Below are 21150 nucleotides of genomic sequence, written 5' to 3'. Positions count from 1 at the left end.
GACAAAACTATTTGGCAGAGATGCCAACAATGCCAGAAAACAAGCCACCATCCTAATCAAGGGCAGTATTTTGATTGCTCAGAAGCCAGCCCAGCTCCCTGCTGTCACACTGTGACAATCCCCAGCCCAGTGTCATTCCAGCTCCCCACAGCTTTGCCAGGGCTGGGCAGAGTCTGTACACACAGCTCCCAGGAGCTGTACCTGCATAAACAGTGAGCTGGGGATGCTGGAGGAGAAATTCCCCCAGGGCAGAGTAAAAAAGCACCAAGAGATGTAGGTGTGACTCTGCAGCACCTGTTCACCACTGAAGGGACACCACAGGGTGCACTGAAGCACCTTTCCTTGCTGACCTGGTCCTTGCTGGTCCCAAACTGGTCCTTCCTCCTTCCCCTGGCACACGAGACTGGCACAGGGGCATGTGGAAGGAAAAGTGCCAAGCTGTGCTCTGAGAAACTCCTGGGAAATGGTGATGGTGGCACAAAGATCCCTGAGCATTAGACACCTCCCTGCTGGCAGCTGCAGATGTATGAGCAATATGATGGCACAGCCTCCTAGTTTCCTTGGCCATGGTTTATGCCTTTATTTTCATCTAGACTTATATCCAAGGCTTGCAGAACAGTTCCTGTGGCAAGATCCTCTAAGCAGGAATGAGCTCTGCAATGCCTCCTCCAAGCCTCTTCTTTTGCAGGAATCCTGTTTGCAATTCCCATGGTCCTGTTTGCCCTTTGTCATGGCACAGATACGCAATTTTCATTTTGTGAAGGGACAAAGTGGGAGGGCAGGAAAGTTTGGGGAAGTAGAATTAGATTTTTAATGACATTTCCTTTAGCCACACTCCAACATATGCTGGTGGTCCAGCAGAACTGGGTGAGGTGTCCCATTTGCTGTTCTCTCAGTCCCAGAGTTACCAGTTTTCCATACCCATGTGTTTTCTCAATGCAGGTTTCTGGAACATTAAACCAGATCACTCTAGATGCCCACTAGAGCTGATGATCTGCTTGTGTGCAACCAGTGCAGCCAGCAAAAGGAAAAAGAGTTCACTCAGCTTCCCCAGCTCTGGAATATTCAGAAGGAGAAATAGCCCCATTGGAAGATTCCTACAGAAACCAAAGCCAAAAAGCAGCCCTGATTGGGAACCTCCTCTGCTCAACTATTTTGTTACAAGTGGCTCAAAGAAAAATGGTTTTAATTTTTCAATTCTTATTGCAGCAGAAGCTCTGGGTTAAGCAATGGTTATGGTGTGCTCAGGGCACCAAAGCAGAAAATCTGAGCCAGAGGGCCCAGATGCAGAATTTCCTGCAATAACCTAAACCAAATGCCACTGCATGCAGCCCCCTCAAGATCTCCCTGCTCACAGCCTCGCTGGTGGCCAGCATCCAGACTGAGCATTAGTAAAACCAACAAACCAAACAGTTCCCACAGTGAGTCCCTTGCTCTCCAGTTAACTTATTTAACTGTGGAGCTTCTGAGGGGGGTGTTTCATCTGCTGTTGTTGCAATAAGCAGGTATCCATGGCAAAACCCAAGGGCACTGCCCTACAGCAATGAAACCTTGGCTAAGCAGCTGCAGGAACTGAAAAAGGTCAGAGCTCCACAGCAGCCCTGCTCCATTTTAAAAACAAAGCCCATCAGTTTGCTGAGAAACGAGACAGGTTCTTCAATGGCTTGCAGATCAGACATGGGGTGTCTCAGATAAATTTTCCCAAAGGTACTGGGGGAAGAAAGGAAAATGCTCAAGCAAGTCTACAGGGAGAGCAGCAGAGAGCCTCACATCCAAGGGAGGGACAAGAACAGAAGGGACTCTGGGGCTTTGCAGAGGCCAAGGAACAGGCAACACTTTCCCTGCTGCTCTTTCCCCACCTCTGTCCTGTTCTTGTGCTCCCAAAGATGTAACTTCCTGCTATAATTTGGTTTTCATCCTTTAGGCAGGGACCATTTCTATACAATTCTTTACCTGGACAGTCTTGCCACCTTCTCTAGGATTTTCAGTGGGATCCAGCACATTGGTTTGGTGATCTGCAGCTGTTCCATTCCACCCCTTGGATAACTCTGCTGAAGTCCACAAGAAGGAGCCTTTGTGTATCAATTTTGCACAAGCCTCAAGGAATGTATAAACATGTGAATAAAAACACAGTGAGTCCTCTTAAATGTGTTGAATTATCATAATATTAATCTTCCCAATCTGAATGAGAATAGGATGCTCTGGATTTGCAATACAAATCCTGTACATTAAGGATATGGATGATTGTGCACCCAAGGCAAAAGATGACTTTTCTCCCAGTTTCCTCATGACTGACCTGTGTGGTTTTATTTCTTAATAACCCCCAGGACTCAATGCACCTCTACAATAGCTTATATCAGGTCTGTATTCTCCTTCTTCCTTGTTTTGAGGACGAGTGCTTTTCACAAGAACAAGATGGAAAAAATAAAAGCAAATTAATTAACTTCCATAAAGTTATCCTTACTCACTTTCTCTTCCCTTTCCTCTGTGTTTGTGGTAACAGCTCATTAGAGCCTGTGTTTGCAATAGCTTCACCATGAGACAGGAGATTTCATTTCCCATCCTGCTTTCCAGGATGTGGCAGAACTGAGGGGCTTGGAGGTGCTCACTGAGCACAGGTTTAACCTCAACCCCTTCCTGTAAGAGAACTCCTGCTCCTGCCTCGAGGGAAGAAGAGGAGCTGGGATTTCTCCCTTGAGAGATGTGGGGCTCATGTTTGAAAATCAAAAAAAGCCTGGGCTGTTTTCCCCCCCTGAGCAGCATCAGCACTGAGAACAGAGATGCTGCTGGTCTCTCTGGAGAACTTTGCCAGCCCTGCCTGCCCTGCAGAGGAGCCAGAGTCTGGTTGGGTGATTTGAATCTTTGCCATCATTTGGAGCAGAATGAGGCTCTGTAAAAGGACAGTGACTGAATGCCAACTGGGCTGTCATTAGCTCAGGCAGCCCAGGAAGCAGCTGATGTGCAGTTTGTGGTGGAAGTCATGCAGACAGAAGGGGTGACTCAGGGTGGAGAGGCCCCAGCCCTGCTGCAGTTCATCCCCAAAGGTGTGCTCCAGGATTTGGATGCACCAGGGACAGCTGGTGGTTTCACAAAGGCTCTATGGACAATCCATTTGCAGAAGGCTGACAATTTTCCAGTGATGTTGGGTGCTCCTGGCTCAGCTCCATCTTTCTTCCACAGTAATCAAAGGAAATGTGCCCTAGTCTCGAAGTCTGGTGCTTCAGGACTGAAAAGCTTAATGGCTTTCCTTGACTTTTTTTTTTTCCTCTCTCTTTTATGAAGCATAGGGTGTTTAGAACTATGGAAGCAGTGCAAGAAAAATATTAATGAATAACTATGGAGTGCAGACATTAATGCATTCCTTTCTCTTGAAATAATTGGCTTTTCTCTGTGGGGTCTGTAACAAAAAAGTGTCTGCAGAGTCTGAACCTGCTGTATAGAAGCCAAAGTAGATGATGATTTAGAACTTCACTGGCTTTTTTTTTTTTTTTTTTTTTTTTTTTTTTTTTTTTTTTTTTCCCCCAATTTATCTGTACATTTATCATGTTGCAAAAAATCTCTCTGAGAAATGATAAATTTAAGGCACAGGTTGAGATTCTGGGTGCTGGAAACTATGAATGAAAAATTATTTTTGGGATCCTCTCCCATACACCAAACTCCAACTGACGCTGGAGAGGAATTAAAGCATTGCAAGCAATTGGAGTTCCCCAGTGGTGGATTCTGAAGTACTAAGTAGCTTTTTTGTTTTCCTGCAGTTATAGAGTGAGGGGTACATGCAGAAAATATGAGGGTGTTCTACAAAAACAATTCTCCCAGGTTGGAATCGCAGGCAGGGCAGAAACCTGCAGGTCCCACCCATCAAAGGCAGTGGCACTTCACAGCAGGAGCTGCCCGTCCTTCCATGGAACAAATGCAAAAGAAAGACAGTGGAGAACCCACTGCTGACTACCACTGGAACTGGGACTGGTGAGAGACTGCACAGGAACATATCCAGGCACCAAGTGGAGCAGCAGGAGGCTTAAGAACCTGCTCGATAAAGATCGTTCTGAACCTTTGTTCACTCCTTGCCCCCCTCCCTGGCTGTTCCTCCTTGGAGACTGGGTTCAGCCCCATCCCTTCCTCCTGCCGCGCCTCGGCCACCCTGCGGCCACCAAGGCTTTGTCCCCGTGCCCAGCCCGCCGGGGCAGGCGCTGCCGGTGCTGGATAGCAGCGGGCAGGGGCTGCGGGACACGCGGGACACCCGGGACACCCGGGACACCGGGCGGGATCTCTGGCGGGATCTTCGGCGGGTTTCCCCCGCAGCGCTGCCCTCCCGCCCGGCCGCTCCCCGGGACTGGCACCGCGGTGTGGGGGCGCCGGGGGGCTCGGGGCGGGGCCGGGCTCGGTGCGGGGACCCCCGGGAGGAGCCGGGCTGGGTGCGGGGACCCCCGGGCGGGGCCGGACTACGCGCCCCGAGCTCCCCTGCGCGGCGCGGGCGGGGCGGGGCCGCGCTGCCCTACAAAGGCGGCGGAGCGGCGGGGCGGCCGCTCCTCACCGGCACCGGGGGCGGGCGCGGGGCCGCGCTCCGGCTCCAGGCGCGGCCATGAGGCGGCTGTAGGGCCCCGGGACCCGCCGCCGCTCCGCTGCCTTCGGCCGCCGCGGGGGGCTCGGCGGCTCTGCCCGGGGTGGATGCCGGCCGGGGCCGGCCGCTCCCGGCACCATGCACACCGTGCAGAAGGACACCACCTTCACCAAGATCTTCGTCGGGGGGCTGCCCTACCACACCACCGACTCCTCCCTCAGGAAGTACTTCGAGGTCTTCGGGGACATCGAGGAGGCGGTGGTGATCACGGACCGGCAGACCGGCAAATCCCGGGGATACGGCTTTGTAAGTGCCGCTGCTCCGCGCCCCGCGGCGGGACGGGCGCGGGGAAGGGGCCGGCGGCGGAGCCGGGCTGGGAGCCCCCGGGACGGTGACAAACCCCCCGTGTGGCTGCACAAACCCCCGGTGTGGCTGCACAAACCCCCGGTGTGGCTGCACAAACCCCCGGTGTGGCTGCACAAACCCCCGGTGTGGCTGCACAAACCCCCGGTGTGGCTGCACAAACCCCCGGTGTGGCTGCACAAACTCCCGGTGCGCACCCCCGGTGCCGGGCGCTGCGGAGCCGCCGCCCGTCCCGTCGCTGCCGCGGAGTTTGTGCCGCTGCGGGAAGCAGGGGCTCGGTCAGCCCCCAGGCTGGGCTGGGGGCCCGGCAGGAGCCCCCCATCGAGGCCGTGCCGTTGGTTTCAGCACCTGCTACCCCCTCCCCATGTCCGTGCGGTCCCGCATCCCGCCCGCAGCTGCCCCGAATCCTCTGCGCCGGGGGTTTTGGGAAGGGCTCCGGCAGCTTCTTAAAAAAGGCTCTGGGAGGAGGTGGAAGGGCAGGGGAGAACAGCTGGCACCGGCCCAGCGGGGAAACCGGGCGCGGGGGGAGCGCCGCTTTTCCATCGAGTCCCAGCAGCCCTTCCCATCCCGCCGTGCTGCACGAAGGGAGCGCAGCTCCCGATTCAAAATAGAACAATAAATAAACTCCACTTAGTGCCTGTTGCTGGAGTGTTTACAAAGCGCTGTTGCTACAAACAAGGCTGTGCTCGATTCCAGGTGACCATGGCAGACAGAGCTGCTGCTGAAAGGGCTTGCAAAGACCCAAACCCCATCATTGACGGCAGGAAAGCAAATGTGAACCTGGCGTATTTGGGAGCAAAACCAAGGAGTATTCAAACTGGTGAGGCATCCAGGAGATCCCATCTCTCTGTATTAGAATAACTTGTAAGACGAGGAAGCGAGTTCCTCGGGTTGGAATCATCTGATCTGACGATGCACATTTATCTGTCCCCCATAGTTCTGATTGTTGGCTGAGGACGCTGTGTAGTCCAGTTACCTCTGCTGTATCTTCTTACTCAGCCCTGCTGCACTAATGTTACTCACCAAAGTTCATATAACTGTGTTAAAGCTGTTCCTTTCCCTGCTGCAATGTTTGCCCGTTCACCTCTTTGTTAATGAGAATTAACAGTAAGATCCACTCCTCATTTCTCCCTTTGGTTTAATGACCACAGTACCCAGTGTGTAAAATAAGGCTTTATGCCCCTTTGTCTGTTCGATAACAGCACGTTCACACTGGGCTTTCATCATGAATTCCCATCTGCTCCTCGTGCATATCACATATGCATGTTAAATTTAACTTGTTCCTAAATGGGGCTCTGAATTTGCTCACATGCATAGCAGATCAAATGCAAAGACGTGTGGTGTAATTCTGCCTGTGTGCTACAAGTTGAATGGTACAATGGATGCCATTCATTAATATTTCTTTCTTTTCTGAACCCCTTTTTTTTTTTTTTTTTTTAGGTTTTACCATAGGTGTGCAGCAGCTACATCCAGCCTTCATTCAGAGACCCTTTGGGTGAGTGGAAATGTTTCCTAACAGTCTGTTTGAAATCAGATTCACAAATCAACTTCCTCGTTATTTAAAATGTGTGAAAAAAAAGCCTTTGCCATCAAGAGTGGACAGTTTCAACAGCTGTTGTTAATGTTCAGACTACTTTATTTCTGGTCGAGATTTCAGAAGTTTTGTGCATTTGTCAGCTTTAATGTAATTCCCAAAGATCCTTCTTTATCCTCAGTAAATCTTAGTCATAATAAACCCAGTGCATTGCTCGCTGCTTTGCCAACTTCAAGAATTCACAGGAATTCAAATAAATGGAAAATAGTTTCTCTATTATAGTACTTAAGGTGTCAAAACAATTAAGCAAATTCTGTTCTCATGTTTCTCAAATAAGATCCTCTGCTTCCTCTGTGCCGTTTCCCACGTAACAACGCTTAGGATACAGTTTTATCCTAGAAAACAAATTGCATTGGAAACAAAGTCTGTTACTTAATGAAAGTAACATTAGGTCAAAAATTGATTTTGGACAGATGTTATACAAGGCTTGAATAGTCTGCAAAAGTGGGCTTTTGTCTGCTGTTTTCAATAGCTTATACCATCCCTACTCGGTTAGAAAAGTCCTCTTTTTATACATCTAATAGGATCTGGCAGCTGCTCGGCAAAAGACAAGTGTGCTTCACGAGAACAATAGTGACTGTCATACTGCCCTCATTTAACTGTTTAATGATTGATGCAGCTCTTTTTTTACACCATTTCAGAAAGTGAATATTGATAAGGTTTTTTTATTATTATTTTCTAAGAGCATTAAGAAAGTAGGTGCATTTTTTAAAGCTTTTGAGCACTGCCCTGGTGTGGTTTTTGTGTGACTCTAATATAAATAGATGGGATTTTGGCCTTTGTCAACAGCAATACTTCATCCCTTCCCTGCTTTCCGCTCATTTTTTGGGGGGTGTTTTGTTTCTTTTTTTTAAATTTTTTTTTTAAAGAAAAAAAAAATCTGCTAACAATAAAACTTCCATTCCTCTGCCCTTATGGCTGCAGTTGCCAACTGCCTGGATAATCTCATTCTGATGAGTTTCTGGATGTGAGAGGCTGTGTTGCCACAATAGTGCCCTCCCAGTGTACGTGTGCTGTGTATGGTTCAAACATGCTGCTGCTCACAAGCAGTTACAGCTCTGCTGGGAAGCCTTGGAGAACATCTGCCATGAAATGAAGAGTCTCCCCTTTTTTTGGGGCAAGAGCTGCATTGGTCTACATACACCAAATGCTGCTTTTTAACAGCTTGCATGGGAGCTGCAAGAGCTTTCACAGCCCCCAAAGCAGCAGCAGCAGCACCTTTGAGATGCAAAAAGCCCAGAGACTTTTGCATGGGAGTGCAGGAGGGAAGTTGCCAATAAAAGCAGCCTCTGGCGAGTCCTGCCACGCATGAGAACAGAGAAGAGCAAAATGCTGAAGCCTGTTAAAGCTCCTCTTGCTGGCAGGAGCACCTTGCAGATTATCTGCAGTTCTCTGGGTGCCCTTCCTACCCCACAGCTGCTGCTCTTGAAAACTTTTTCTTTTTTTTTTTTTTTTTTTTCCCCAACGGTTTGCTTTTGGTTTCACATCCAGAGGAGTGTGGGATCGACTGATTACATGTTCCTTATGATCTAGACAGTTCCTGTTGCAGTTCTTGGGCATTGGTTTCATCATTAAACCAGCAGAGCTGCAGTTAGCACATACAGTGGAGAACATTATAAATTATTTATCAGTTGCCAAGAGACAGGAACCAGGAGAATGGAGGGCTGGAGGCAGGGGATTATATATCATCATTTGCAAGCATCAGTAAACAAGAATTTCATTGAATTCAGCCATTGCTGCAGCAGAATCACTGGAAATGTGGGTTTTGCAGAAAGTGTTTACCTGAGCACCACAACTGGGGCTGCTCTGTGGCTTCTGAGCAAAGCCTCAGGTGCTCAGGCAAGCAGCAGAGCTTGGCTGCCAGTTCCCTCTTTGACTCTTCAGTAGACCAACAAAATTAAGAGCCTGCCAAGCTCCACTTTTGTATTCCCTTGAACCCACGATTTCCTTGGCCCTCAGTGGGACATCAGGGTATTAATAATGTAATAATATAAAAATAATAAGAAATAAATACAAATAATTATTAATAATAAAAATAATAATTAATAATTAACTCTCAGGGTTTATGAGGGCAGATGAGGAGTGTGTCAGGGTCTGTCCCTGAGCTGTTGTCTGATTGCACCACGTGGATCCTTTCCCAAAGGAAGCTCCATAGCTCGGCTGCTTTGCCCCTGGTGTGAGATGTGGCCTGGCTCTCCCTCCTGCAGTTCCTGTCTCTGCAAAGTGTTTGTGCCCAGGGGTTGGCACTGTGGTTTCCAAAAGGTGACTGTCAGAGGGTGCTGGTGGTGAGGTGCCTTGGCAGGGCAGGAGTGAATGAGCAGCCGTTAGCAGCTAGGGAGGAGCCAGTCATGGCCCAGCTATCAACCACAGGTTTTGGTGAAACCTGAAATGAATGGAAACTATGAAAATTACCCAAACACCAGAGAGGATTATTTATAAACTGAAGGCTTCCCCCCTCCAACCCCAGACACCTCAATGCAGCTGTAAATATTGCCAGAGCTATGAGGAACAGAAAGAGAAACCACGAGGAGCCTCTCTCCTTCCTCCTGCTGTCCTGGCAGGGGAGGCACTTGCACAGCAGACAGCATGGAGTCAGGGGAAAATCCTGTTTGGAAAAGAAGTTTCTAGCTTCTTATAGCCAGAGATCTTAACAGTAATGCAAGGCAAAGGATGTGTCTGTGTCAGGGTGGCTTGGAGGTGCAGCTGCTGTGTTTAGGGAAGCAGCACTGGGCCTGGGGCTCAGCCTGGAGCTGGCAGACTGAGCTTTGCCAGGGTGTCCTTGCAGCTGCCATGCTGCATGAGATCAGGTGATGTGGCAGAGCTGCCTGGTCCCACCTCTGGTTCCCTCTCTGGAGCTGGAGCAGGTTTGAGTCTGTGCAGGGCATGCATTCCCTGTCCCTCTGCTTGCTGCTCTGGACACGGGCAGCATGTGGCAGATGCATTCCTGTGGCTGTGCCTCAGCAAAGGAGCTATCTGTGTGGGAGATCTACCAGGGACTGAGTAAGTGACTGAGCTCTTGCAAACATAAAGCTGTTCTCTTGTGGCAGGATCCAGCTCTTTCCATAGCTGCACATTGCATCTCATTGCTCCAGAGACCCCATCCATGTGTAGTTACTGGTTTTGGTGGCCCCTTGCCTCTGGCCCACATTTGGTTTCCAGTCAGAAAGGGTTAAATCTCTTTCAGTTTAAAATTTCAAGTGTTGATGCTGCTGCAATTAGGAAGTGAAGAAAGTCTTTGTGTCAGCCCAGCCTCCCTCACAGATGTTTTATCCTTAAAATTTCTCTTTTGGGTTAAAAACTTTCATCTTTTCTGTGGTTGTGCTTATGAAGGGGCACGTGCTGTGCCCAGCCTGTGTCAGCTGGCATCCCCCTGCCCACTCAGCCAGAGCTGGAGGCTGCAGCATCCCATCCTACTCTGCCAGGCTCCTGGGATGGAGCACCCAGCACCTGGTGTTATCCTGTGCCAGGAGCATGAAAGCTTGGGGGGGAAAAGGGGACATTTCCTAAGAAATGTCCAAATCCATTTTCCAAACAGCTTCAGCTGCTGGTTCTTGTGCATGGTGACTGCTGTTCAGACCAAATGTTTGCCTGTCAGAAAGAAATCCCCCTGGTTTTTTGGGTTTCTTTTTTTTTTGGGTTTTTTTTTTGTTGTTTTTTTTTTGTTTGTTTGTTTTTTTTAATGTGTGTGTGTTTTTTAAACATAGATGTGTTTAGAAGCAGATCAGACTGCTTTGAGAATTTTCTTGAGCATCTAATTCAAGGTAGCAAGTGCTGGTGTCAGACCCAAGGGTTTGGTGTGCCTGTTTTTTGGGTTTGGGGCACAATTTGCTCATCTTTTGCCTGTAAAACAATCTGATATAGTGGCTGTGTGAATGATGTGCCAAGCTCAGACTGTTGCAAGGGACAGGCTCTGGGGGAAGGATTGAGCCATTCCTGGGATGGGGAGACAGCCTGAGCTGGCTCCAGCTTTGTCTTTACAGCACATGGCTTGGGCTGTGCCATCTCCTCTGTGTGATTCCATTGCCCCTGGTGGATTTTCTCTCCTCAACAGCAGAGACCTGAGTCCTTTCCCATTGCTGCAGGATTGGCAGATCCAAAATCCACCTGTGTTGCTGTGGCTGGTGCCACAGAGTCCCTGTGTGGCAGATTGATGCACATGTCTGGATTTCCTGAGCAGCCCAGCCTGGGCTTGATCTCATGTTTCCTTTGAGCAGCTGTTGGCATATGGGCCCCAACTCATAGTATTAAGCACATGCCCAGTAATTCAAATGATGAATGCAGCCCTGGGCATCCTGCCCCAGCTCTGAGGGCACCAGCCAGGGAACCAGACAGTTGTTGTGCTGATAATTTGGTAGCAAGGACACAGGGTCACTTCTAAATACGACTTTTATGAAGAACTTGTTCCCCACGGATGGGAGCAAGCTACATACCAGAGCTAAATATACCCCATGATCACAAAAGATGAAAAGTCCTGGACCTCCAAGTTAAGACTCAAGTCTCCAAGTGCTGTAAACAGAGTTGTGCTGTCCCCTGCAATTTCCCTGTCACCAGCTTTGAGTATTTTAACTTTCCTGTGTCAGAGTTGAGCTGCTCTGGCCAAAGCAGTTTTCTGGGAAAGCTGTGCTGGATCCAGCATCCCCAGTGATTCCAGCTTGCAGGAAGGTGTGGAGGGATTAGACTGAGATACTTAAATGTTCTACTACCACAAAGGCACAGAGATCACAAACTCTTAAAATGGAATTTCTTTCTTGACTGAGAAGTTACTTAATTACTTGTTTTATCAGTGTAGGCTTTCTTTTATGAAAAAGAGATATTTCATTGCTTCTCCCATAGCTGAGGCATTCTACTTCAAAATACTTCATCTCTCCAAGAAAGGGGTTTTGATAAATCAAATGAGTGGATGGTTTTAATTAAAAGTCAGTGGAAGGGATTGTGTGTATATAAAGAAAGTCTGCTAAAAATGGAACCAGTTGAAAGTACTCACTAATGTGTATTATTCCAAAACTTGTCAGGTACTTCAGAAGACCTTAGAGATGTTTCTGCCATTGATTTTCTCTAAATTGCAGAAGAAAATTGGAAAGCTTGGTCAAAGGCAGAATGCTGGGGCTGCCTGGGTTAATCTGTTGGAGACCTTGGTTTTCCCTACCTTCCTACCAGGTTCCTCACAAGGATGTTGAAGGACTGGGGTTCCTGTCGTGCACTGGTGTGAAACACTCCCTGTTTCTGCTGTCAGTTAATTTCTGGTTTGGCTGTGCTGATAACTGGAAAGGGGAGGGGTTTTTCCTTCTCTGGAGAGCTGACTAGCTGTGGATAAACTTCCATGTGGCTTTTTCCTTGGTGCCAGATGGCTCTTGTTTCAGGCAGATGTTATCTCCTGCTACCTGAGTGTTTTTCAGCCTGCTTCTCTCCAAAACTATTTTTGGTCTGGCCCAATATGCCTTTGTTTGGGCTCATGGGGTTTTTTTGTTTTTTTTTTCCTTCTTCCTTTGGGTGTGGGGGAAACAAGATGCAGAGGATAAAACTTTTGAACCTGGCTATAACTCATGGTGGAGCTCAGCATGTTGATCTCAGTTTTGGTTGAGTTGGGAAAAAGGGTTAGATCTTTGTGAGATGTACTCCCATCTTTGGTCTGAACCTTTTTTTTTAACTTCTTTCTGTTTTATTCCCCACTGACTGCAGTGTGGACAGTCAGTTGTGACATGTCATGCTTTGGTGACTGCCACTGGTGTGGTGACATCTGCTCCCAGCAGGGAAGCAAGAAACTCAGTCCTGTACCTGTTTGCACAGGCTGCTGTCTAAATCTTCTCAGAGGGACAGAGGAGGGTGAGGAGACAGACAAGTGAGGTACAAGAGGAGCAGAAATTGTGTTGATTGCTTTGCTATTTTGTGTTTGTGTCGTGTTGCAGCAGGTGATGATAAATCCCCTGGAGCTGCAGAGTTCATCCTTGTGTGACTTTGAGCTGGCTGGGATAGCTGGCTGATGAGGCAGAAGCTGTTGACATTTCAGTGCATGTTTGAATCAGCTTTAGTGGGGACATTTCAGGAGCTGGAGGTTTGTCATGCTGTGGTTGAAGCCCAGCCCTGGCAGTGGATGGTGGAGGGATGAGGGCACAGCCAAAGTTCTGATCTTCACCCAAGTGCAGGTGCATAAACTGTGATCCCCTCCTGGAATGAGGGTCCTGGTGGGCAGGCAGGGACCCCCAGCCACCCTGCAGCCCCCTCCTCATGCCTGGATTGAGAGCAGCACCTGAATTTCTCACATTTCCACAGCCTGCCACCGTGGCTGGGGCCCCTCTGATACCTGTGCCTGCACTCCACACACATTTACTGAGTGTCTCCTCAAGGTGAGTGCTTGCTGCCTTGGGAGTGGCCCAGGAACCATTCCTTGGAGTGTGATTCCACCAGGATGTGTGCCTGCATCTCCAGCTCTGCCATGCTCCAAGTGTGGGGTGTGCTTCCCAGGGCAGCTCTAAACTCAGGAACCCACCTCAGACTCCACCTTTGGCTCCAGCCCACCCTGCAGGCAGTGGCTGGGGGTGTCCCCTGCCAGGGCTGTGCCCAGCTGCACCCCAGCACCTCATCATCACATGCTGGGCCACTGTGGGTGTCCCTGGGGCAGCCAGTGGGTCAGCTCTGGTGCAATTGGAGGCCAAATTCCTGGGGTCAAATGCCAGAATTTGTGCCTTCACTGGCAGACACAAAGGGCTCTGTTTCTTTTATTCTTCAAGGAATAAAAGGCTGGTGGCATTTGTGTGCTGGTCTCTGTGAGGCTGCCAAGAGCCCTGTGCCCCTCCTCCTTCCCAAATGTTTGTGTGATGCCGTGTCCCTCCTGACAGAGGGGTGCAGCTGTCCCCACCTCTTCAGAGCTGACAAAACCAGCTCCCAGCAGGGCTGGCAGAGACTGGGGGGTCAGGAACTCCCACCTTGTTGCTGTCCCAAACTCCTGCAGCTTGCAGGAACAGCTTGTGGGTAGGAAATCCTGCAGGATAGCAGAGAGAAAGTGCAGCTAAAGCACATTTTAGGTGTAAATCTGATACAAAATAGTCAAATACATGAAGTGTCTCAGTGGGATGGCTGCTGATGAGAGCTTGTTCCTCTTCCTCAGTGTTTGGGGAGAGGTGTGGGACACGTTTCCTCCTGACTTGTCCCCTTTCTCTTCCCCAGCCAGCCCTGCCCTGCTGTGGTGGCTGGTGGCAGGTTTTGAAAGTGATTTTTTCATCTGCCTGGAGCCACAGGTGCCTCCCTTGATGTGTTTGAACATCTCCACCCAGGCCTGCACCAAAAAGGGACCCCTTTTGTTCCAGCCAAAGCAGGACAGAGCTCTGTGCCCTCTGCCAGGGGCTCTGTGGCCACTCCTTTGTTCTGGTTCAGTTCTGGCAGCGTGGCTGGCTGCCACAAGTCCCTGCTGTCCCTCCTGCTGTGCCTCCTGTGCCTCTGGGCTCAGGTTTGTCCCTGCTGGGTGGCCTTTGCCCATGGTTGTGCCAGCAGCATCTCGCCCATCTGTGCTCACAGGGTGACCTTGGTGTGTGGCTGATCACTGGGTTGGTGTTTTATAATCACACTCTGTGTGTTTTCTGATGAAGTTCTCTCCTGGCTGGCAGGGCCCATGGTGGGGATGGAGGGAAACTGCAGGGAGGGAGGAAGGGAAAGGCAGCTTAAAACACAGATGTGACTCATCCTCTAGAAATTCAGATTAGAGTTTGCTGTTTTCTAGAAAGAGAACTCCAGAACAGCTTGCTTTTTTTTTTAAATTTATCTCCCAAAAGATCATCTTCAGAAATTATGGAAGAGGGGGAAATATTTTCAGATTTTCTGTGGATGCTAAATGCAGCCAGCAAAGAACTTCACCTTAGTGCACTGGTTTGTTTTGTTTGTAGCTGCAAGTCATCAAAGTGGCCTTACTTTGGGTTGTGTGTTTTGTTTTGATTGATGAATTACCATCTCTCCACTTAACTCAGAAGACCAAACTGCATGATATCTTGAGTGAAATTTTAGCTGAATTATTGAAATCCTGCAGACCAAAAGGACCTTCCCTTTCCCATTTACATTCCCTTTAGAAGCAGACCCTGGAGTTGCTGAGTGTGGTTTTTTAGTGCAGTACCAGCCATTGTGAGTGATGTGTGCTTGTGTTTGCACTGGGCTGCTGGGATGGTTTCTGGAAGTACAGGAGTACAAGCTGATGGTGCTTTCTATTCCAAGTAGCACTGAAGAAAAAACACAGGATGTTTTACATTTCCATCTGCAGGGTGTTGCAGATTTGCTGTCTCTGTGCATGAAAGCAAAGCCAGCAATGCAGAGTTTCTTGGGATGAGCTGGGGATGCCCACTCACCCTGATGCCCCCCAGGTGGGCTGTGCCAGCTCTGAGAGCAGCTGGGTGGCAGCAAGGGACATGGAGAGTGCTCAGGCAGGGTGATGCTCAGCTCCTGGGTATTTGTGAGCTCAGGTGGAATGCCTGTGGGCAGAGAAAGTGCAGGCTCCTCCTCTGCTCCTGCCACCAGCTGGTTTTCAGTGGACTGTGCATTTTTTGTTGCATTTGTGGAGTGATTTTAACGTGGTTGGGTCCTGGTGGCAGAGTGTGACATGCAGGGAGCAGTGATGAGCATCCATCCCCAGTGTGGGATGCAGGATGTTGGCTGAGCAGTGGGTGGACAGAGCCTGCTCCTGTCAAGGGTCAGTGCCTGGGGTGCCTCTGCAGAGCCTTTCCCAGGTCCTGGCAGGTCCAGAGAGCAGCACTGCCCCTCTGAGTTATTTAAAACAAAATGCAAGAGAAAATCCCCCAGTGCAGGCATGAGGAACCTCTGGGTGGGACTCAGCCCTGCTCCTCCAGGGGTGAGTGTGGCATGAAGTGCCCCTGGGCTGAGCTGGTGCCTCCAGCTCTGATTCAGCTGTGCTGGCCTCAGTTTAGATCAGAGCTGAACAAAAAGGGATTCTGTGCATTTCTGCTGCCTCATCTCATTCCTGTTACCCACAGGGTGATGCTGGCTGTGGTGTGTTGATGGGCTGAAGGACTGGGAGGTCCCTCTTGCTGTCCAGGGGTGTTTGGTGCTCTCAGGAGGAGATCTGCACTGAATCACAGGTTGAGGTGCTGCTCCCCATCCATCATCCATCCTCCCTGGGCATGTGGAAGGCCCTGGTTTCAGAGGCAGTGCTGCTGTGTGGGGAGGGAGAGGAGAGCAGTCATTCTCTTGTCATGCAAATGGTCTCAAGCAAAAACAAACTGCATATGGGAGTGGGAAAAGGAGAGAAAACTTGGTTGAGATGAGCACTTGCTTTTGAGAATCCTTTCCAGATTAAACCATCCAGTGCTGGTTTGAAACAGCCCTGGGAGTGCTGGGAAGGAGGGACCAGCCCCAGGTGGAGCTCAGCACACTGCAGGTGGTGGCTGAGATTTGGGATGCTCAGGTGGAATGAGGGAAGCCATGTACAGCCCTGTGCCTTGTGGAGAGCCTGTGGGAGGCTTTCAAAAGTGGCTGTGTTTGAAAATGTGCTGTCACACACATCCACACAAAAATCCCCAAAATATTTGAATCTGCATAGTCTCTCTGCAGAGCTTTGCCTTGCTTTTCCTTTTTTATTTACCAAAATGGTTTGGGTTTGGGTTTGCAGGGTGGCACAAGCTTTCAGGGGATGGCTTTGCTCCATTCTGTGGTTCAGCAAGCAGTGGCCAAAGGCACCTTTTCCCCAGGGTGCCCTTTCTGGTGTCACTCTGCCACACTCTTCAGGCCACATGCAATTCCCCATTTTTGCCTGGCCCTTGGCAGCACATGTGGATGTACCTAAACCTTCAGGTTTGCACCGTTTTTTTGCCCTTGTTTGAGACCTGACTTGATGTGGGCCCTTTGGAAAATACAGCCCTTTCATTTTGATGCTTCCCCCTCCCCTTTCCTCCTCATTAGCAGTTTCTAGCAAATTAATAGGCACTCCTGCATTAATCACCTCCAGGATCTTTCCACCTATGGACTTTAATTGACTGTGACATTGTTAAGTTCCTCTCAGCAGCAGAGTTACCTCAGGGCAGGGACAAGCCTGGGGGAAGCAGCACTTTTGGACCCTCATGGAGATGCCAGGGGCAGATGTGACATCCCATGGACACAGGAGTGTCACTGTCCTGCCAGTGGGGGAAGTGTCACTGCCCTGGGGAGAAGGAAGCAGCACTAATAGCTGGTGTTTTACAACAAACAGCCTGTAGCATTCCCTAAACATCCAGTGTTGTGGAAACACGGTGTAAGTGTGTAGTAACCTCTAACACCTGGCAGGCTGGGACAGTGGTCATTCCTGGTGGGACAAGTGAGAGTGACCCATCCCTGGTGCCAGGAGGTGCCCCACAGGGGCTGTGGGTCCTCAGCACCCTGCAGCCAAGTTTGGATGGAGAGCACAGGAGCAGAAAGGCTGGCAGGGACAGCCAAGAGGATGAGGTGAGCCAGGGGCTGTGTCACAGCCTTCCAGGGAGCTCCTTTGGGGTTGCAGCAGCCTAGACAGTGGGACACACAAGCCGTGGGGACCAGGGTGTGTGTGTTAGGAGCAGCCCATGCTTCACCTTGCTCTGCTCCCACCCTCGGGGTCTGGCAGCGTTTGCTTTCCATCCCCGTTCGAGGGCAGCACCATTCCTTGGCTGATGCACACGAATTTGGGAGGGAGGAGGGAACATCCACACCTCCAGCATCCCAACCCCTCACTGACCATCTCCCCTTCCCTCCACAGACTGACTCCCCACTACGTGTACCCCCAAGCCATCCTGCAGCCCAGCGTGGTGATCCCCACCCCCGTGCAGTCCATCACGTCTCCCTACATCGACTACACGGCCGCCATGCCATAGGCGCTACTCCCAGTACAGCCCTGCCTACGAGCAGTACCCCTACGCCGCCTCGACCGCCGGCTTCGTGGGCTACACGGCTACACCTGGGCGGCTGGTTGCAGCCGCCGCTGGATTGCTGAGGGCGCACGAGCCGCTGGCTCCCGCCTGCATTCCTGCAGTACCAGCCACAGCAGCTGCAGCCCCGATCTCCGGCATGCAGTGAGTGCCAGACAGCTCCTGCCCTTTGCCTGCTGGCATTCCTGCAGTACCAAACCACAGAGCTGCAGCCCCCCGACCGCCATGCAGTGAGTGGCAGGACAGCTCCTGCCCTGTGCCGCTGCATTCCTGCCGTACCACCCACAGCAGCTGCAGGCTCCGGACCGCATTGCAGTGAGTGCAGGACAGCTCCTGCCCTGTGCCTGCTGCATTCCTGCAGTACCAGCCACAGCAGCTGCAGCCCGACCGCATGCAGTGAGTGCAGGACAGCTCCCATCCTGCTCCCGCTGCATTCCTGCAGTACCAGCCACAGCAGCTGCAGCCCGACCGCATGCAGTGAGTGCAGGACAGCCCCTGCCCTCTGCATTCCTGCAGTACCAACCACAGCCTGACCGCATGCAGTGAGTGCAGGACAGCTCCCATCCTGCTCCCGCTGCATTCCTGCAGTACCAGCCACAGCAGCTGCAGCCTGGCCGCATGCAGTGAGTGCAGGACAGCCTCTGCCCTCTGCATTCCTGTAGAACCAACCACAGCCCGACCGCATGCAGTGAGTGCAGGACAACCCCTGCCTGCACCTGCTGCATTCCTGCAAAACCAACCACAGCCCGACCGCATGCAGTGAGTGCAGGACAGCTCCCATCCTGTGCCTGCTGCATTCCTGCAGAACCAACCACAGCCTGACCACATGCAGTGAGCACAGGACAGACACCTGCCCTGCACCTGCTGCATTCCTGCAGTACCAACCACAGCCTGACCGCATGCAGTGAGCACAGGACAGCCTGGGTGTGCTGGGACAGCAGAACTGTGGAAAACGCAAACCCGGCGAAGCAGCAGCATCACCCCGTCCCTTTACCCCCTTGTAGGTGCATATCCATACCCGAGCTATTTATAGGGCGAACTCAGATCCTGGTTGTGCTTATGGAAGTGGACTTCTGGTAAGGTTTTTTTTTTCCCCCCCATTTTTTTTTCCTTCTACTGTCTTGAAGACGTTCAGAAAGCGGCGGAAAACGTTTGGTCTGCTTCTGTTACAGCCCAAGGTGTCTCTTTATGCTTGAGGTCACCTCAGGAGGACATGAAGGTGGTGTAGAATTCAGATTTTCTGCCCCCTCTCCTTCCTTCCTCATCCAGCCTACAATCCTCTTATTTACTGGTGAGGTACAAAGGTACTCGGAGAACATGGAAAAAAAGCAATCTTATTTTTTGGTTGTACAAAAACTTTGTAATACTCAGAGATGCCTTACAGAAAAGAAGAAAAAAAAAAGCAAAACTATTTTTTAATATTTATTGCGATTTTATTCGCATGAGCTGTGAATTGCAGACAGAAGAATAGTAGTAAGTATCTGCCTTGTTTAATTCTCATTTTACTAAATTATTGTATGTAGGTAAAAGTTCTTAAGTAATTGCTGAATCACTTCAACATGCAAAAGGGAATATTGGCTTGAAGGAGAGCAGAATATTCCTTTAGTCAACGCACTGTACTATTTTCTTATTGTAATTGTTACTCTGTTAAGATTATCTCAAATTTAGGTATATTTTTAAATGCAAAAAACCAACCAAGAATACTGAACATTTTGTCTACTTTGGTAGATCTTTTGTTACAATGCTGCAACCTATGGAGACATTTACAGTATTTATGTAAAAGTGATTTGGGGCTGTTGGCCAGCAAGGTTTAGGAGAATATCATGAGTGAAGCAACAGAGAGAAAGGTGTTATGTCACTGAACAAATAGGTAAATGTAACCTTTTTATGCCTGTAATCCAACAGCCAAATAAAGGAAGAGAACAGGCCATGTAAGTGCATTTCTACAAAGACAGCAATAAACTATTTTAACTTTTAAAATGATTGGATGCTGTATGGTACCATGTTTGCTTGGCTGCAGTGCCTTAGGGAGTATTTCCCAGCCCAGCAGGGTGGGCTGGCAGCGTGTCCTGTGGGAAGAGCCCCTGCTGCCACCCTGGCTGTCCCCATGCTGCAGCATCCCACGTGCTGCCCTTGTCTGCATGTCCAGATGCACCTCTGGGCTCCCAGAGCCCTGTGGGCTGATCCCAAGTGCTTGCTCACACTGTGTGAGCAGAGGGTGGGAGGTGCTGCCATCCTGGTGCAGCTCCAGTGGGGCAGATGGGGAAACTCATCACAGAGTTTTTGGGTTGTTCCTTCTGGTTTAAAAGAAGTTGGGGGTTATTTTTCTAACATTGAATTTCTCTGCCAGAGCCCTGTCCTGGTTAAGGGGATTTGCTGAGGGTGTCTCAGGTCCAGCAGAACCAGGCAGGTGCCAGCAGCAGGGAAAATCTCACCCTTGAGCCTCATTTGCTGCTCTGGTGCTGCGTTTGACTTCCCCCAACCAACTTGCTTTAGAAGTTTGGTGTTTTGCTTTTGACAATTAGAAACTTCAGGAATCAATCTGTAAAAGTAAATAAAATTACTCTGTTTGATCCTGCCAGTTATCTGGTTCATGTCCATAAAGGTCACAGCAGGCAGGGCTGCTGCTGCTTCAGGTGGTGATGCCTAAATCCATCCTGGAGGAGGAGGATGCCAAAGCAGAGGCAGTTCAGCACTGTGGCTGCCCTGGGGAGGTTAAATGCCCACAGTGGGCATGTCTAATGTCATCAGCAGCCCCCAGAGTAAGCAGCCCATCTCAATGAAGGGAAACAATGCCCCTGCCTTGCTTGTGGTGCGTGAGAATGCAGATCCTGGTGGGGCTCTGTTCACCCTGCCTGGGGTTTTGCTTACAGCCATGTGGGTGACATTTATTTCCTTTTTAAGTAATTACTTTCTGGATGCACTGTGGGGCTGCCAGAGGAGTGAGAGCTGAGTGCAGCCTGGCCCAGGCCCTGCCTTTGAAGTGCTATCAGGGCTGGAGATTATTCAGCAATTCCTCTCTCTCCCTGTCAGGAGTTGTTCTGAGGAGAAGGGAAGGGGGGATTTTTGGGTGGGGGTGCTGGGAGCTGCTGGGGAGCCCCAGCCCAGCAGCACTGAGGTGCCTGGCACTGCTGAGCTGGGATTTGGCTTTGCTGGGGATGCACATCCCTGCTCGATGGGGACAACAGGGGTGCTGAAAATCCATCTGTTGTTGAAAAAAAGTGTGCAGCACGCTCTGAAGTGAAAAGAGTGATGATTTTCCATTTAGCTGTCTGATTTCCTGAGCTGCCAGAAGCCAGGGTGCAGGCAGTGCTCCCAGTGCTGCCCACTTCCATTCCTGGGTCCTGCTCAGTTTTATCTGGGCTCATTTCAAGAAACAGCCACATGAAAACAGCAGCCTGAGCTGCCTCCTTCCTGGTGCAGAAACCTGGCTGTGGAATTGCAGGCAGGCAGCAGGATGGGCTCTGCCATGCTCCTTCCCCTGGGAGCAGGGCTGTGCTGCCAGGTGGAGCTGGGAAGGAGCTGAGCACTTCCCTGTCCCTTCTACAAAGTGGGAAGAGCTCAAAGGGTTGCTGTGTTACAAGGACAAGAGATAAAGTGCAGAGTGTGAGCAGTGGGGTGTGGGGGAGTGGCAGTGGCTGCCTGGCTCTCAGGGTGGCACAGGGCGAGTGCTTAAATAATTTTGAAATTGCTTAAAAGTGTAATTTAAATTTTTTTTAGTGCATTCCTTGATGGAGCATCCTCTTCTACCTCCTTATGTT

At 50.3% G+C, this 21150-nt stretch overlaps 1 protein-coding gene across 1 annotated transcript; it reads left to right on the top strand.

Annotated features, from left to right (window-relative positions):
- Positions 1-4467: 4467 nt before the first annotated feature.
- On the top strand, positions 4468-17789 carry RBM38 (RNA binding motif protein 38; the record flags this gene model as incomplete). Its single annotated transcript, XM_079321788.1, is given in 7 exon segments — positions 4468-4867; positions 5621-5744; positions 6365-6419; positions 17221-17329; positions 17331-17408; positions 17411-17533; positions 17751-17789. Coding segments are annotated over 7 exon segments (696 nt in total). The 5' UTR covers positions 4468-4699.
- Positions 17790-21150: the final 3361 nt, after the last annotated feature.

Source organism: Erithacus rubecula, assembly GCF_903797595.1.
Source record: "Erithacus rubecula genome assembly, chromosome: 18".
Lineage (NCBI taxonomy): Eukaryota > Metazoa > Chordata > Aves > Passeriformes > Muscicapidae > Erithacus > Erithacus rubecula.
This window is presented reverse-complemented; position numbering and strand designations above follow the sequence as displayed.